The following is an 18,425-nucleotide window of genomic DNA, read 5'->3' on the forward strand; positions in this document are numbered from 1 at the left end:
AGATGGTCACCAGAGTCTATATGATCGTTCAAACAAATGGCGCGGCCTCGGCTGAGAAGCCAAGATCGTTTATTTATTTATTTTGATTTCAGGCTTCCTAGCCTAGAGGTGAGATGTGGGGTCTTATAGACCCCATATCTTGCTGTAAAGAGGACCGATCACTTTCCTTACTCCCCACACCAAACAAGACGGATGAGACTGCCCACCCAAACAGCCTCACTCCACCTTAAAGGTTCCACACATTCATGTTCAAAATGGCTACTCTGCTTTACCCTGTTACAGGTCTCAGAGCATGGTGGAGATTTCTAGCCTTCTGATTAGCCCAGCTAAGTTCTTGAGAGTAAGATCATATCAAATATGTAAATGTTCTTGTTGTTCAAGCACCTACTGTTTGTATAAAAACTATGTACTGACACCTTTTTCACAATAAAACTTTTATGGAAAAAAAAAAAGTAAAGAGGACTGATCATGCCATATTCCTATTACAAGGGATGTTTACATTCCTTGTAATAGGAATAAAAGTGATCAAAAAATTTTTTTTTTTTAAAAGTGTCAAATTAAAAAAAGAAAAGTGAAATTAACAATTAAAAAAAAAAATTAAAGCACCCCTGTCCCCGTGTGCGAGCACGCAGAAGCGAAAGCATATGTAAGTCCCGCCACATATGAAAACGGTGTTCAAACCACACATGTGAGGTATTGCCACGAACATTAGAGCGAGAGCAATAATTCTAGCCCTAGACCTCCTCTGTAACTCAAAACATGTAACCAGTAAAAAATTGTAAATCGTTGCCTTTGGGGATTTTTAAGTACCGAAGTTTGGCGACATTCCACGAGCGTGTGCAATTTTGAAGTGTGACGTGTTAGGTATCTATTTACTTGGCGTAACTTCATCTTTCACATTATGCAAAAAAATTGGGCTAACCTTAATTTTTTTTTGTTTTTTTTAAGCATGACAGTTTTTAAAAAAAAAAAAGTGTTAGAAAAATTGCTGCGCAAATACCATGCGAGATAATAAGTTGCAACAACCCCCATTGTATTCTCTAGGGTCTTTGCTAAAAAAAATATATCATTTTTGGGGGTTCTATGTAATTTTCTAGCTAAAAAATGATGAATTTTACATGTAGGAGAGAAATGTCGGAATTGGCCTAGATGGGAAGTAGTTAAAAAACGTGCAGCTGAGAATGGTAGGGTGATGATGCAGGGTGTGTGCTAAGGAGATCAGCTGGTCAACTCCTTCCTGTGTCATGACCTACAGTCTGTAAGGACGTAAAACAGAACCAATAGATACGTTTTGAATCATGGATGTAGGACAGTAAGGTACGTGTCTGTAGATTTTATGGAAAGCTTTGATATTTTTGCAAAAAAGTACATGAATGCTATATTGGTCCATAGGGGAGCTGGAATTTAGAAAAACAAAACAGGTTATCTTAGCCTTTAGGCTTTAAAGAGCTTTTTTTAGTTTCCTGCTGGGTCAAAAAGTACTAAACATATTTTAAGCAGAGTGGGCAAGTTTGAGAACTTAATTTTTAATTTTTTTACTGTGTCACTATTGGGTAGATCTCCTCACTTCCTCTTTGGCCACAATATAAAAAGTGTGGTGAAATCTCCCCAATTGTGAAACCTGAAAGCATGTACTGTATAACCCTTTCATATTTTAACCAAACAAAAAAATATATTCTAGTTAAAAATGGAATGTAAAGTGGGCCTATCACAGGGGAAATATAAAAATACTAGTTGAATGTCTGTTTCGTTTACTCCCTGTTTTCAATACTTTTAAAGACATTAGCCTAGAACAAATATGAAAATCAGAAAAATGAGAAGCTCTTGGAGGACTGAGGCAAGAGGGTCAACTTAACAGATAGACAACTATTTTCCAAGGAAGAGGTCATCAATGGCAGCCTATATATTTCTTTCATGACAGGTTTCTTTTAAGCACTTATTTTAGTATCTCTTCAGTGTGAAAGGAAGATACCAGAGTGCTTGGCTATGACTGTACTGAATTAAAAAATATAATTTTAGGCTCAGTTTAGTTAGATTAGCTTCAATTTTGCTAGCTCTAAATTGATGTATGATTATTGTTTTTTTTTTTAAATGTATTGTAGTGTGTGCTTGTTAGAACATAAAAAGTAAAAAAAAAAAATGATTCAATGTTTGCATTAGCCACCCACTCCTCACCAATCTATTATCAAGGGTGGTCACATATTGTGAATGGATTCTACTAAATTGTCTTTGTATCATAATAATGAAGCAATTAGGCTAAGTCCATGCAATCATTTAAACTGTATATAAATAGAGTGTACACATAATTTAGGATAATACCCAAAGCTATTTTTAGGTCCCAAAGGTCATTTAATTAGACACACTATTCTTGGTCATTCAGGAGGAAAATGTAATTTCAGAAACTGTTTTTTTCCTAAGTTATGACCTAAACTCTTTCCTTGTTGAAAGACTTGTCTTAAAATAGTCCAACAGCCATACATGGTGATGCTGCCTATTCATTGTGGCATTTGAAATCTTCACTGTGATATTTGGCCCTATAAAGCTATTCCTAGCAATATATGCTCATTGTTATTGAGGGAGAGCTTATTATTATGTGTCACAGCAACATTGGTTTAACAGGTTTCAAAGGCTGAACCAAGGGAAAAAATTCAGACCACTTTTAATAGTTCCAGAAATATTTAAAATGTTTTTTATATACTTACCACAATGATCAGCTGCACCCAAGCAGAGTGGCTCATTTGAAAACTGCACATAAATTAAGGGTTTTTCATTTTCTTGTTAAAAATAGAAAACCCATGTATCCACCAATTCCCAACAGGCAAATCCCAGAGTATTATGAATAAAGATATTGGTAGGACAATTTGCCTTTACAGTCCAAAACAACATTTGTGGCATTATAATTTGAAAATTACTAGCCAGTCTGCTTCCCTATCCTTGTCCAGAGTCATTCGGGAGTCATCAAAAGAAATTGGCAGTTTGTTCACATGGAAGGCATAAATAAAGAGTTTCTCAAAGTTGAACTTCTGCTCATTATTTTAAAAAGCGCTTTGGGTAATTTAAGAGACCCTGTCATCAGACCATTAATTTTAACAAACATCTTCCCATAAGACTATATGTGTATTTAACATATTTTATACATTTACCACAAAAGCCTCCCTTGTGTAGTCATCCAAAAGCCCTATAACTGCTGCTGGATGCTGCCATCTTGGATGTGATGTAAGCAGCCCCAGCACACTCAGAGCTGTAACTCAAGCAACACTTTAGTATTCCCCTTCACAGCTACAACAAAGGTTATGTATTGTAGTGATGGGAGGAGTGGCTATGCTGGACTATCACAGACAATAACTAGAAGAGGAGAGGAATATGAAGTGCAAGAGGAAGGAGCTGTGCTAGGGAATTGACTCTCTCTGGAGTAGTCAAATGTTCTAGCAAATTCATAGGCACATTGCAAGGGATTTAGAAAAAATGTATGGAAAGAAAAAGATGCTACAAGGAAGCATTTCTAGTGCCTGATTTTTCTGTGTTTTTTTAAGTAGGTGCCCAATACTCTTTTAGAAATTGCACCATTACAAGTAGGGATGAGTAATTTTGTTGACATTGGTACCTTCCACCAAAGTGGAAACTCTTAATTTCTCTCATTGAGCTGCTTGAGAAAATTTTGTATTTTTTTTTCTTCTGTAATTGTCTTTTCCTTTTGTTGCATATTTGACTGTTATTTGTCTACTTCCAATTGTTTTTTGGGGGGTTGTTGCTTTGTTTTATATTGCTTTTTCCAAAATGTGACACATCCTTAAATTTTCCATATCTTTTGCCAAACTTTCAGGAAAACTAAAACTCTCAGTTTTGCACATTTCTGGTTTGGAGTTGTACCAGGCACATTCAGCTGGTACAAGCTCCCCCCCGCTAGACACAGAATATACCTTGGAATTTAATATGAAAGGGTAAAATTTGAGGCCAGGAACATAGAATCCTTAGATGGCCCATTTACCCTTCTTTGCTTCTCTCTAATTAGAGCTAAAAGAATGATAGCTGAATAAAAATGATAGCTGAATAAATAAATAATAGCATTAATATATCACAGAGGCTTGTGTAATTAAAAATTGGTATATTGGTATAGGACATTTTTTCATGTTACTGTCGTGCACCTTATGCTAAACCTATCAAATGTTATTTATACCAAAAATGTAGACGCCTATTGGATACAGAGGATGAGCTCTCTGACATCCACACAGACTCAGTTCCATTGGAGGTGAGAGACTGGTTGGCATCCACCTTCACAAGGAAAATGGGCATGAGGAGAAGGAGGCCTGAAGAAAAACCAAAGTTTCGAAGCATCGTCCATGCAGTTCAAGCTGGAATATTCGTTGAAAGGTATACTATAATTGTGTTCAGCTTTAATTGCCATATTTGTAAAGTGTTTCAATAATAAAGGAAAAAATACTAGTGAAATGCACAAGCCTACTTATATTTTATTTCTGGAGAAAGATGACACCCAGTAGGTAAATCTAGCTTCTGCTTTTCCTTTGTTTTGCTTAGTTTGGGGAAATCAAATGTAGTTGCACCCAACCAGGACAAGTTCAACCTGATATATCAGTTAAAGTGTAACTAAAAGCAAAACTTTTTTTTCTTAGTTTTGGATAGAGTGGAGAGGGATTATAACACCTGCCAGTTTTTATTGCTGTCTGTGCCCCTATTAGGGATATTTACCCTCTCTATTTGCCATATTTACCATTACCACTAAAAGTGAAAGTAAAATCAAATCCCGCATTTTGAGTTGACATCATAATATTAATAGAAGGAAAATCTTCCAATGGGGACACTAGTTTCTGGTGACCCCGGCGACACCCTGGAATTCCTTCACCGTGTAAGGACAGGAAATCTCCCCTATTGGACACAGATGGCAAAAAATAACCTGACAGGGTTTATAACCCTATGCAACAAAATGTAGAAACAAGGCAATCCTGACTATATTCAAAAATTGTGGCACTCACCGCATAATAGCGGGGGTATGTAATCAGAAATAGCTAGCAAAGAACACAAAAATAACAAACAGAGTGATAAAAACACACACCCTGAAGAGTTGTACTACAAAAATCTTTATTCGCTAAGAAAGAGCAAAATACAAACAACACCAATACTAAATCCTTAAACCCCTAAAGAGTCCCTACAAAGGGGTAAACTACTAATAATACAAGCAATTCCCCAAAGATAAATGAGTGATTGAAAAATATCTCTAAAATATTGAAAGGGATAATACTGAAAGGGTTTATAACCCTCCCTTACTTTATTCAAAATGTATAAAAATAAAGTTTTACTTAAGTTCTACTTTAAAAGTATAACACATATAATAAATGTTTTAATAAAAAATTAAAACAACTCTAGCTAAAGAAAAAAATATAAAAATCGAAGCAATCACTGATATGACCAATGAGTTCTTGATAGGCACCTAGTTATTTAGGCGAGTGTACTTGGTATGGGAACAATGGCTCCACTCGCTGCCCCATATTGCGAGATAAATTTTTGTGATCTGGTAGGGGATACACCATGACCCACGTGTGGTGTTGGTAGGTTGCTTCAACTCGTTGTGCCAGCAATTTCTAAGGCTGGTTGGCTACCTAAAAGCCTATATTTAAATCCTCTCCCAACATGCCACTAATGAAAGTTGCAGACAAACTAAGCTGAATCTCATAATACAGGTACTGTACATTAATCAAACTTTCTTTCAACACAATTACAGATCAAAACAGCTTTAACATACATAATAAAGAGGTGGCTTCTTATACAGTCATTACATTACTCTAGGCCCAGTTAGTATGCAGTGCAAGTAGGTCTACACCTATAGCAAGTTATAAATACATACATAAAGTATATATTCAATGTTCTCTTCTTTTTTCTTTACCCCTGAGAGTTGGGAATCAGGGTTGGTGATTAGTTGAGGTGTTGTGAAGCTATTAACTGCCCTGACCCTATGTACTGTCACTTAGCTCTTATATTGAACAGAGCTTCTTATAAACAATTACAAAAGCCTTACAATTTGGTAGCTCTTGAGCTTTAAGTGAAACTAAATTTAGTCTGCAAAAACAATATATATATATATATATATATATATATATATATATATATATATAACGGAAAGTATTCAAACCCCCTTAAATTTTTCACTCTTTGTTATATTGCAGCCATTTGCTAAAATCATTTATGTTAATTTTTTTTCCTCATTAATGTACACACCGCACCCCATATTGACAGAAAAACACAGAATTGTTGACATTTTTGCAGATTTATTAAAAAAGAAAAACTGAAATATCACATGGTCCTAAGTATTCAGACCCTTTGCTATGACACTCATATATTTAACTCAGGTGCTGTCCATTTCTTCTGATCATCCTTGAGATGGTTCTACACCTTCCATTGAGTCCAGCTGTGTTTGATTATACTGACTGGACTTGATTAGGAAAGCCACACACCTGTCTATATAAGACCTTACAGCTCACAGTGCATGCCAGAGCAAATGAGAATCATGAGGTCAAAGGAACTGCCTGAAGAGCTCAGAGACAGAATTGTGGCAAGGCACAGATCTGGCCAAGGTTACAAAAAAATTTCTGCTGCACTTAAGGTTCCTAAGAGCACAGTGGCCTCCATAATCATTAAATGGAAGACGTTTGGGATGACCAGAACCCTTCCTAGAGCTGGCCGTCTGGCTAAACTGAGCTATCGGAGGAGAAGAGCCTTGGTGAGAGAGGTAAAGAAGAACCCAAAGATCACTGTGGCTGAGCTCCAGAGATGCAGTCAGGATATGGGAGAAAGTTGTAGAACGTCAACCATCACTGCAGCCCTCCACCAGTCAAGGCTTTATGGCAGAGTGGCCCAACGGAAGCCTCTCCTCAGTGCAAGACACACGAAAGCCCACATGGAGTTTGCTAAAAAAAACACCTGAAGGACTCCAAGTTGGTGAGAAATAAGATTCTCTGGTCTGATGAGACCAAGATAGAACTTTTTGGCCTTAATTCTAAGTGGTATGTGTGGAGAAAACCAGGCACTGCTCATCACCTGTCCAATACAGTCCCAACAGTGAAGCATGGTGGTGGCAGCATCATGCTGTGGGGGTGCTTTTCAGCTGCGGGGACAGGACGACTAGTTGCAATCGAGGGAAAGATGAATGTGGCCAAGTACAGGGATATCCTGGATGAAAACTTTCTCCAGAGTGCTCAGGACCTCAGACTGGGCTGAAGGTTTACCTTCCAACAAGACAATGACGACCCAAGCACACAGCTAAAATAATGAAGGAGTGGCTTCACAACAACTCTCTGACTGTTCTTGAATGGCCCAGCCAGAGCCCTGACTTAAACCCAATTGAGCATTTCTGGAGAAACCTAAAAATGGTTGTCCACCAACATTTACCATCCAACCTGACAGAACTGGAGAGGATCTGCAAGGAGGAATAGCAGAGGATCCCCAAATAGAGGTGTGAAAAACTTGTTACATCTTTCCCAAAAAGACTCATGGCTGTATTAGATCAAAAGAGTGCTTCTAATAAATAGTGAGCAAAGGTTCTGAATACTTAGGACCATTTCAGTTATTCTTTTTTAATAAATCTGCAAAAATGTCAACAATTCTGTGTTTTTCTGTCAATACGGGGTGCTGTGTGTACATTAATGAGGAAAAAAATGAACTTAAATGATTTTAGCAAATGGCTGAAATATAACAAAGAGTGAAAAATTTAAGGGTTCTGAATACTTTCTGCCCCCACTGTATATACTATATATACTGTATATATTACTGTGCAAAGGTTTTAGGCAGGATTGAAAATATACTTTCAGAAATAGACATGTTTTTTTTTTAAATCAGAAAAAGGTTTTATTGAACATTCGTACAATTTCCAACAATAACCAATGCTCAGGTTACAAATACAGGTACATTTTTTTTGGTTCAATAACACATATACAGTTTTGTTTCAAATGGTCTACCAACCGAGTGCATTACTCCAAACATCTATAGTTCACCTCTCCCTGGTTCCACCAGCACAACCTGCTTCATTCATAATATACAATCTGTCTTGCATCCCCTCATCCTATTTATAGGGACTGCAGGAGTCTGGACATCACAAGCTCTCTTGGGCTTAAACCTGGTGTGTCTAACCATTTTGACCATATACGTCCAAACCTACCCGGGCATCCCCTATGTTGGTATATGTATTTTTCCCTAATAAGTTTTGTCCCATGTGCACTAGCCAAGAATTGCTAGTAGGTGGCAAAGTGGATTTCCAACCCATTAGGATGAGTTTACTGGCCTGGAATAGTGCTCTGGAGAATGCAACCCTGGTTAACTCCTCAGGGATTACATCCTCCAGGACCCCCAATATACAACACAGAGGATCTGTAGGAACTTTTGTCTGAAATACTCCATTGAGTGTACATTCCAGTACCGATGGAGCCTCGGGCAGTGCCATAGGAGGTGAATAAGGTCTCCGTCATGCTGTCTACAAGGGCAACATAAAGGATCCGCCGCCCTGCCCATCCTATGCAATTTTTTTGGGGTATAGTGCACTCTCAGTGTTATGAACAATTGGGAGACTTTTTGTGCAACATTAAGGGAACATGTGGATATGGACTGTAGGGCCTCCTCCCGTTGTTCCCCTGTGATTTGGCCAAGGTCCCTTTCCCATGCAGACATCACGTTATATGGATAGGCCCACAAGTGTCTTGCTAGTAGCATCTGATAGCATTGGGATATAATCCCTTTAGTTACATTACTGGTCTGCAGCACATGGAACACTAGGGTGGGCGACAGTGTCCACTCACCAGCGACCCCCTACGCATCGACAGCGTGCCACAATTGGAGGTAAGAGTAAAGCATGTTATCCGGCAAGTTAAATTTAGCTTGTAGTTCTATGAAGGAAAGAAGTTTACCGTCCCTAAATATGTGGGAAAGCAACTTCACACCATGGGTATGCCATCTAGGCCCTTGTTGTAATTTTCCCAGCTCAGTATATGAGCGATTACCCCATATCGGGCTGAAATCCATAAATCTTTGCACCCCCTGGAGTTGTCTGACCTTATTCCATATTTTCTGTACTAGTGACAGCGTTGGGGTCTGCTTGTTGGACTTTGCAAACAATTGTGCCTCTAGGCCCATGGGAATGGTCTCCGCTCCAGAGGCAATCAGCAATAGCTGCGCTGCTGAGCCCTTCGGGTCATGAGTCATGGAGCCGACCAGCTGCTGCAATTGGGACGCTATATAGTACAACCAGGGGTTGGGGATCGCCAGCCCCCCGTTGTCCTTAGACTGCTGCAACTGCTCCAGCCTAATTCTAGGAGGCTTGGTATTCCATAACAATCAACGAAAAAGGGTGTTTACTATTCTGAAAATTTTTAGAGGAATCACTACAGGTGTATTGTGCAAGAAGTATAGCAACTGGAGCATTAAGATCATTTTGATTAAATTGGCCTTGCCTGCCAGTGACATCTTCAAGTTGTTCCATGTATTTATTTTGTCTCGAAAACGAGACAGTAAGGGATATATGTTTAGGGAGCAGTGGTCTCCAAGCCTGGGCGTGATTTGTATGCCCAGATACTTGAAACTAGTGACCAGAGGGATGGGACAATGGTCGGGAAGTACAACCCCACGGCCCCTGTCCAGCATCATCAGAGCTGACTTGGACCAGTTTATGGTTAACCCGGAGTGGTGACCAAACTGTTTTATTATAGACATCGCCCCTGATAGTGAATGACTCGGGTCCCCCAGAAAGAGTTACATGTCATCCGCGTATAACATTATTTTTTCGTGCAGAGTTCCATATTGGAACCCCTGGATCTGCGTACTGTCTCTTATCATGACTGCCAGTGACTCTATTGCAATTTCAAAGAGCAAAGGGGACAGTGGGCAACCTTGCCTTGTCCCCCTGGCCAGGGCAAAGGCTTGTGATACTCTATCTGCCATTCTGATGTTGGCCTGAGGGGATGCATACAATAACTTAACTCATGCTATAAATCGGTCCCCAAAACCAAATTTATCTAGTACTGCCCATAAATATCTCCAGCTGACGCTGTCAAAAGCTTTATTGGCATCGAGAGACAACAGAGCCCTTTGAGCCCCATTATCTGCTTGCATTTGCATGTTCAGGAACAACCTCCTCAGATTTGTAGCCGTAGACTTTTGTAGCATGAAGCCGGCCTGATCTTGGTGTATAATGGAGGAGATAATCCCATTAACCCGAAGCGCCAGAACCTTGGCAAGGATCTTTACATCACTTTGAAATAATGAAATAGGCCTGTAGGAGCCAGGGTCAACTGGATCCTTCCCCTGCTTAAGAAGTAGAATTACATTTGCCCTTGCCATAGAGTCAGGGAGCTTTCCTGCTTCCAGGCAGGCATTAAATACCTTTAACAGTTCTGGAAGTATCTGTTCCCCATATTGAGTAAATACCTCCATAGGGAGGCCATCTTCTCCCGGTGCCTTACAGGTGGAAAAGAGCAGGCCGCCATCTGAAGCATCCAATTGTTTTTTAGCTTCAACAGACAATAAAGGTAAATCAATTTTGGACATATATGCGGTCAGATCTGCATCCGAGTAAGCATCCCTCGGCCTGTAAAGGTCTCCATAAAAGGATGCCAGCTCGAATATAACGACCCCTGGTGAATTAACTACTTTACCGTTAGCAGCACGAATAGCTCCAATGGCCAGTGACTGTTGTTGAGATCGCGCAATTTTAGCAAGTAAGCGGCCCATCTTTTACCCCTCCTCGTATAACGCCAACTTTGTGAAGAACCTTTTTCGCTCCGCAGTGGAGGATCTCAGCCGGTCCAAGGAGTCCTGGGCCGACATCCATGCCTACCTGGCGGAGTCAGTAGGATCAGTAACATATGTTAGTTCTAATTGCCTTACCAAATCCCCCGCCTGTTCTAACAGGACCAAGGAGTTGTGTTTGACCTTTTGTATTTCTTGAATAAAAATCCCTCTTAAATATGCTTTAAAGGTTTCCCATTTCAAGTGAACATCAGTTTGTTGTCGGTGCGTCCTAAAAAAGACCTGGATCTGAGAGGCTATCCTTTCTTGCGAAGTGAAAAGCTTTAGCCAGAAAGCGTTCAACTTCCACGGGGCCCTGGGTAAAGTACTAGAGGGTTGGGTAGTTAACCATAAAGCTAGTGGGGTGTGATCTGACACTCCCCGTGGGAAGTACTCCACTTTAGAGATGTTACCAACCAGATTTGGGGTACCCACGCACAAATCAATACGGGATAATGACCCATGGGTCTTGTAGAAACAAGAAAATTGTTTACTACCTGGATTGTGGCTACGCCATACATCGATCCATCCTACCTCTGCAAGTAGGCAGCTAAGAGAAGTGCCCCATCCGCCCCCAGGGGGCGGCACAGGTGGGTGTCTGTCTAGTCTAGGAACCAAGTAGCAAATAAAGCCCCCCATTATTAATACCGGGATATCCGGCTTGTTAGCTAAATAGGATATTAACAGCTGTAACACCTCCCTGGAGAACGGAGGGGGCATGTACACAAAGGCTAAGATCAATGTGATTGTATACAGTTTGCAATACAGAAACACAAATCTACCAGATATATCAATTAGGGAGTCCAACTCCTGGTATACTAGGGCTTTATGGATCAATACACTCACTCCACGTGAAAACGCGGAGTAGGTGGAGTGATAGGCCTTACCAAACCAAGCGTATTGTAGGAAACTGACCGTATCGGCCCGCAGGTGAGACTCTTGCAGGCCAATTATGGCCGGGTGGAACTTCCGCAAACCAGCTGAGATCATAGATCTTTTCAATGGGTCGTTCACTCCCCGAACGTTCCAGGTCACTATAGGTGTATCAGACATTGCAAATACCATATCCAGTTCTTGTAAGTGTAACGAGGTCCCGAGGACTTCCAACATGCAGTCCGTGCACAGACTGGGATGGTCAGCAAGCAGTGTGGAACACGAGATGGATTGATGAAGCAGTTCATGCAGTGGAGATGCATCAAACTTCCGCGAAAGAGCATTAAACTTAATTGCAGGACAGAGCGAACCAAGTAATATGTCCAGGGGTGAAAGACATCCTGTAGAACAGTCCCTGCTAACAAGGCCAAGCAAGGATTTTCCAAATAGTGTGGGGCTCTGTAAGCCCTAACCGTGCCAACAGGGCACACAAACTCAAGCCATAGCAACAGTGGCAACGTGTAGAGTTCAGGGGTGGAGCACCTGAATGGTTAAACAAAAATTGAAATAAAATATAAAATATTGAAATTCACTCGCTGCTACTGGATAATAAGTAAAGGTCCTCTTTTGATGAAGCATTAACGACAGTAGAATGTGGGCGCCCTTTATACCTGCAACAGATGTGTTAAGTGGAGTCATCCTTCCTCATTTTCACGTCTGCCGCGACATAGGTCTTATTCGTTCTGGTCCAGCCACCCTGCAGCATCTTGTGCGTTTTCAAAAAAGTGGTTTTGATCTCCGGCTGTGATTCGCAACTTGGCTGGGAATAGCATTGTGTACTTGAGCTGTAGTCATTGCAGCCTTTTTTTAACGTCTGCAAACTTAGATCTTCTGCGCTGCACTTCTGCTGAGAAGTCAGAAAAAAGGAAATTTTGGTGCCGTTGTACTGCACAGCCCCCTTCTCTCTAGCAAGTCGCAGCACAACTTCACGGTCCCGGTAGTTAAGGAGCCTGGCCAGCATCACTCTAGGGGGGTTTCCAGGTGGGAAAGGTCTTGGCGGTACCCGATGTGCCCACTCCACCACGTACAGGGGAGAGAAGGCCTCCTTGCCAAATATTTCCTGCAGCCAGCCTTCAACGAATACCGTGGGGTCCCTGCCCTCCACCTTCTCTGGGAGCCCCACTATAGGGGCGTTATTGCATCTCAGGCGGTTCTCGATGTCGTCAGTCTTTTCAAAGGCCTGATGCGCATGCTGTGCGGCCCCTCGTACATCTCTGTTCAAATGAGGCATCTGGTCTTCTATGTCACTTACTCTCCCCTCCACTGCCGTGGTTCTCTCCCTGATTTTTTGAATGTCCTGGCGGAGGAGAGAGACAGTCTCCTTCAGCCCCCCAAATTTTTCCTTGAGGTCATCCACCAAGGCAGTACATCTGTGGACCGCATGTAATATTTCACTAAGTGTGGGTTGGGGGCTATCCTCCGCCTGCGATTCAAACAGACCAGGCATGGGGTCAGGGACAGACTCCATAGTGTCAGTGTCTTCCAGCCTGTGTGTATCACCCCTGCCTGCCTGCTCTGTGGACACTGCAGGGAGCTGTGTACTGGCCTGTGTGGAGTCCGCAGAGCCTGCCAGCTTCTGTGCGTAGTATAGCATATCCCTGGGTGGGTCTTTATTCTTAGGGGGTTTCTGTAACTTACCCCCCTGCTCTGTCTTCTTGTCCTGGCCTTGTGGCGTTCTCTGAGGCTGAGAGGTCCAGGCGCCATCTTGGAAGTCCAGAGCGGCCGAGGAATCTCCACGATTCCCGCGGGTCATCATGCCCAAATTTGCAGCTGCTGCTGGGTCCTGAGGTGTCAGGGAAGCCATGGGCCCCAGGCTCTTTGATTTTTGGACACCGGGAGAAGCGAGGTGAGGATCGGATGGAGGATCAACAGCGGGAGCTCCGGTGAACAGGTCTGTTCACATGCCGCGCTAGGCCACGCCCCCAGAAATAGACATGTTAATAGTTTATTTTCATCAATTAACCAAATGGAAAATAAATTAACAGAAGAGAAATCCAAATCTAATCAATATTTGGTGTGTCCACCCTTTGCCTTCAAAACAGCATCAATACTTCTAGGTATACTTGCTCACAGTTTTTGTAGGAACTTGGCAGGTAGGTTGTTCCAAACATCATGGAGAACTAACCACAGATTTTCTGCGGATGTAGGCCTCCTCAAAACTTTCTGTCTCTTCATGTGACACCAGACAGACTCAATGATGTTGAGATCAGGGCTCTGTGGGGGCCAAACCATCACTTCTAGGACTCCTTGTTCTGCTTTGCACTGAAGATAGTTCCTAAAGACATTGGCTGCATGTTTAGGGTTATTGGCCTGCTGCAGAATAAATTAGACATGTGTGGTTCGTTTTGTTCCGAATTGAAATTTGGACAAATTTTAATTTTTTGGAAATTCCGATGTATCCGAATTTCCAAACTACAATAGTTCCGAATTTAAATGAATATGAAATAACGAAAAATAAATTCGGACGAAATTTCTAATTCGAATAGTTTTCAAATACTTTTCAAATTAGAATAGCTTTCAAATTCGAATTCAAGTTCTTTTATTTTCTATCCTATTTTGTTCTGTTTTACTCTATTATATTCTATTCTTTTATTTTCTGTTATATTGTTTTCTATTCTATTCTATTTTTTACTACTCTATTCGTTTATTTTTCTATTCTATTCTCTTTGGAAACTTTTCGAATTCGAGCCACTTTCCATGAGGGCACCCATGGAAGCGTGTTCCCGGGTCCTGCTGCTATGTCCATTGACACAGACAGCGGGATTGGGCCCCACCCCCCCCTCTCCCGTGTCACTAGATTTGATTGCTTCTCGGCCTTTTGGCTAAGATCAAGTGTAGTATCTGTTCTTATCAGTTTCCAGAGGAGGCGCTGTGTCACTCTCGTTGGGGAGGACCAGCAAATCCAATGGTGTCATAGTACCTGGAAAGGCGATACTCAGCAGGGACTATGCCGAGTTGCCCGAAAGTATACTGGGGACCGGCCAATGGTTGAGTCTGAGCCGTCTGGAAGGGTGCTCCTGGTGGGGATGGGTGCTGCATTTTGGTCTGGCTGAAGGGTCGGGTCCCTGGCCTTCCGGCCTGGATTGTGGTGGCTCTAGCTGCTGACAGTTATTTGGGTAGGAGAACGCTTACTCCCCTTTTGCTGGAGGGGGGGAGTGGCTAGTATCCATTTACCCAAATGTGAAACTGGAAGGGGTGATGGGAGTGACGGTGGAGCCTTCAGGGCAAGGGCTCTCACCAAGCTTCCTGAACCTCATGCCTTTTCTGTCTGCGGTGGGGGCTGTCGTGGTCTGGGCTGTGGGCCAGGGTAGGTCTTGAAAGCCTATGGAGTAGTGCCCCTGGAGTGGCAGTCCAGGGGTGCCTTAAGATCACTGTGAGTGGGAGTCACACTGATTTTGGGCACCACGGTCACTGCACCATAACACAGCTTTTTTTGCACCTGCCTCTTGGGCCGGGCCTTTTGGCTAGGACCAGAGGAATTTTTTATTCCTGGCCGGAGGGCCTGGTCATTGTGTTACACAATGGCCACTTCTTTTCACTCTCCTCTCCACTATCCCTTCCCCCATTTTTTATTTATTTTGATTGAAACCTGTGTAGTCTGTCACGTCTTGTTTTTGTCACGTTTGTCCCACAGTGTGATGAGTAAGGATGCGGGTCCTCGGGCCAGCCCTGAAAGTCTTGGGAAGGGGTGGACATGGCCTTTTGGCTTAGTTCGCCCTCTCTCATGGGGTCTCCCTTCGGGGGAGCCCCACCTAGTACTTGGGTGGGTCCTGTTTCGGCAGGCCCTCCAGAGAACGGGGTCTGTCTGGTTCCGGCCAGATAGACCATAGTAAGTACCTTTGTCCCCGCAGGAGCCTAACGCCCCGGGGGATCAGGGAATTGGCACGTCTTGTGTACCCGTTGCACTTTTTTGTGAGCACTCTTTATGTGTGTGAACATTTTTTATGCACCGGGTGAAGTTTTTGGGTGTGTTTTGCACGCCATAGGCTTTCAAAAAAAAAAAAAAAAAAAACTAGATTTGATTGATAGCAGAGGGAGCCAATGGCTCCCATTGCTATCAATCTATCCAGTTTAACAGTAACAGTGTTTGTTTAACAGTAACAAAACCCAGCATGATGAAATGCTGTAATGAAAATTGAATTTCTCCCAAGCTGGTTTCTGTTATTTTAATAAGGAAATACCCTATTTTAATTACTGTTAGTGCACATTTGAATTTAATTTAAAATGTAAATTAATACAATTATATTATACAGATTGTTGTTGGGTTAGTTGACCTGACTGTACAAACTAGGTTCAAAGAAAAACTCAGGTCTAAACAACCATTCTAGAGCTTCTAATGACAGACCAGCTTTTCTATGATATGATGTCTTCATTTTGGGGTGTAGGAAAGCTTCTAATTATCAGATGAGCTGATCTCCTGTGACAGTACTAAGAACTTTTTATTGGTCATTGTGATGGCGCAACCACAAATTTGCATTAATTTATTTATAGCAAAAAAATAATATGTATATATATTTTAATGATTTCCTTTTTTTTTAGGATGTACAGAAGATCGTCCAATATGGCTGGTCTTACATATCCCTCAACAGTGATAGCATGTTTAAAGGTAAATAAAAGTAAATATCACCATACTAGAAACACTGGGAAAAAGATAAAACTTATCCCTTCCTCTCTGTACAGCAACCCTGGGAACAATCTTTTACTATATGGTAAAAAATTTCTCTTTAGGTCACTAAAGTCGGGATCCTGCAACTCATTTGTCAGCAGTGTTAATTTCGTCAACGAAAACATTTTCATCAAAGTTTTTGTCAGCAGCATTTTTACAGTGATGAAAACAAAACAAAAAGTACAATATATATTTTTGTCCACTGCCAAAAACTATAACAAAAATCAAATCCGTTTTCGTTAACGAATGAAAATGGGATAAAAATGTGAGGCAGGTTCGTTTACCCTCATGAACTAACTAGTTTTTTCACGGAGCTCCGCCTGCTCCCAAAATCCGCTTTCAGCTGCACCGTGACGACTGCCAGAGACCAGAGAGAGTAGCACTACGCATTACAGGCCAGCCAGGCCTCCCAAGTCCCGAAGAGACTGAGTCTGTCTCACTCTCGAGTCCCGACTCAGGAGATGGCCGCGCCACCAGGTGCCCAGAGCAGACAGAAAGCAGAGCAGACTGTGAGTGTGTACAGTAACAGTTGTGTAGTACATTACAATTACAGCAGGCCTGAGGCCTCCCCTCAGACCACCACCCAGCACTGTGCAGCATTACAGGCCTCCTCTGACCACTGGCAGTGGCATCCAGGGCACTGTGCATTACAGTCCATCCTTCAGACCATCATCCAGCACTATTCAGCATTACAGGCCTCCTCTGACCACTGGCAGTGCCATCCAGGGCATTGTGGATTACAGCCCATCCCTCAGACCTTAAACCTCCATCCATACAGCACTGTGCAGCATTACAACAGGCCTCCTCTGACCACTGGGATCAAGGGCACTGTGCATTACAGGCCATTCCTCAGACCTGCCCGAGACCAGAGCACTCTACAGCATTACAGGCCTCCTCAGACCACCGTCCAGAGCACAGTGCAGCATTACAGGCCTCCTCGGACTACCGTCCAGAGCACTCTGCAGCATTACAGGCCTCCTCAGACCAATGTCCACATCACAGTGCAGCATTACAGGCCTCCTCAGACCACTGTCTAAAGTACTCTGCAGCATTACAGGCCTCCTCAGACCACCATCCAGAGCACTCTGCAACATTACAGGCCTCCTTACTGTTCTCAGACCACCCAGAGCTGTGATGTTAAGGACAACAAGACTTTTTACAAACCATGTGGAGCAACGCTCGCTGATAACAATGCAACAAATTGAACCATCATTTGCGGACATTCCGGATAACTCAAATTGATAAAATGATTTAGCGCAAATATTAATAAATGATTCAAGATATAACCTTCAGGAGAGAGTTAATTATAAAATAAAATAAATGATAACTAAGATATAATTAAACAAATGTGAACAGTGAATTATATTAAAATAATGTGTTAATTCATATTGGTGTCTTAGTGTATATATTAAAGATGGCCTGGTGAAGATATAGTACGGTGAAATCTTGCTATATACGTGCACTTCAAATAGTGTATATAAAAATAAAAATGATATAATAATATGGGAAGTCCAGAGTTCTTGTAATAGATGAAAAATAATGAGATTCAATAGTGTAAATAATTATTTTGCCCTCGTAGTCTTATTGCAGCTTCTTTAGTAGTCTGGTCTCCCAGAACTCTTACCTCAATACTAGTTATAGCATGCAGTCACCACTAGAGGGATCTCCCGTCTTTCCTGGATAAAATGTGTAATTTCTCTGGTTGGTTTAATGTATCCGTCTTTCTTCTCAGGTTGCAGTGGTTCACTCAGTGCTGGTTATAGTATGTAGTCGCCACTAGAGTGATCTCCCGACTTTCCTGGATAGGGGATGTAGTTCCTCTGGCTAGTGTATTGTATCCGTGTTTCTTCTTAGACTGCAGCGGTTCACTGTCCAATCACCTAGTGAGGGCGGTGCCTCAATGCAGGGGTAACAAGGGGGAGGAAAGAGGAATCATGAACTGCAAATCAAGAGTGGGTGATTGGGGAAACTTCCTCATCACCTCAATTTTCCAGAATGAGTACCCAGCAGCCCACTCTTGCAACCTGAGAAGAAAGACGGA

General features: G+C 42.0%; 1 protein-coding gene and 1 pseudogene across 3 annotated transcripts in view; both read left to right on the top strand.

The window, feature by feature from the left end:
- The window catches only part of PDE1A (phosphodiesterase 1A), a 490,470-nt gene that overhangs the window by 357,955 nt on the left and 114,090 nt on the right, over positions 1-18,425 (top strand). For all 3 annotated transcript variants that reach the window (XM_073633739.1, XM_073633738.1, XM_073633740.1), the window contains 2 exons: positions 4,189-4,371; positions 16,258-16,324. In XM_073633739.1, the coding sequence (XP_073489840.1) occupies positions 4,189-4,371; positions 16,258-16,324 (250 nt within the window). The remainder of the gene's footprint in view (positions 1-4,188; positions 4,372-16,257; positions 16,325-18,425) is intronic.
- Positions 14,521-14,625, top strand: LOC141101847 (U2 spliceosomal RNA; annotated as a pseudogene).

The sequence above is a fragment of the Aquarana catesbeiana genome, linkage group LG06 (assembly GCF_042186555.1).
Source record: "Aquarana catesbeiana isolate 2022-GZ linkage group LG06, ASM4218655v1, whole genome shotgun sequence".
NCBI classification, from domain to species: domain Eukaryota; kingdom Metazoa; phylum Chordata; class Amphibia; order Anura; family Ranidae; genus Aquarana; species Aquarana catesbeiana.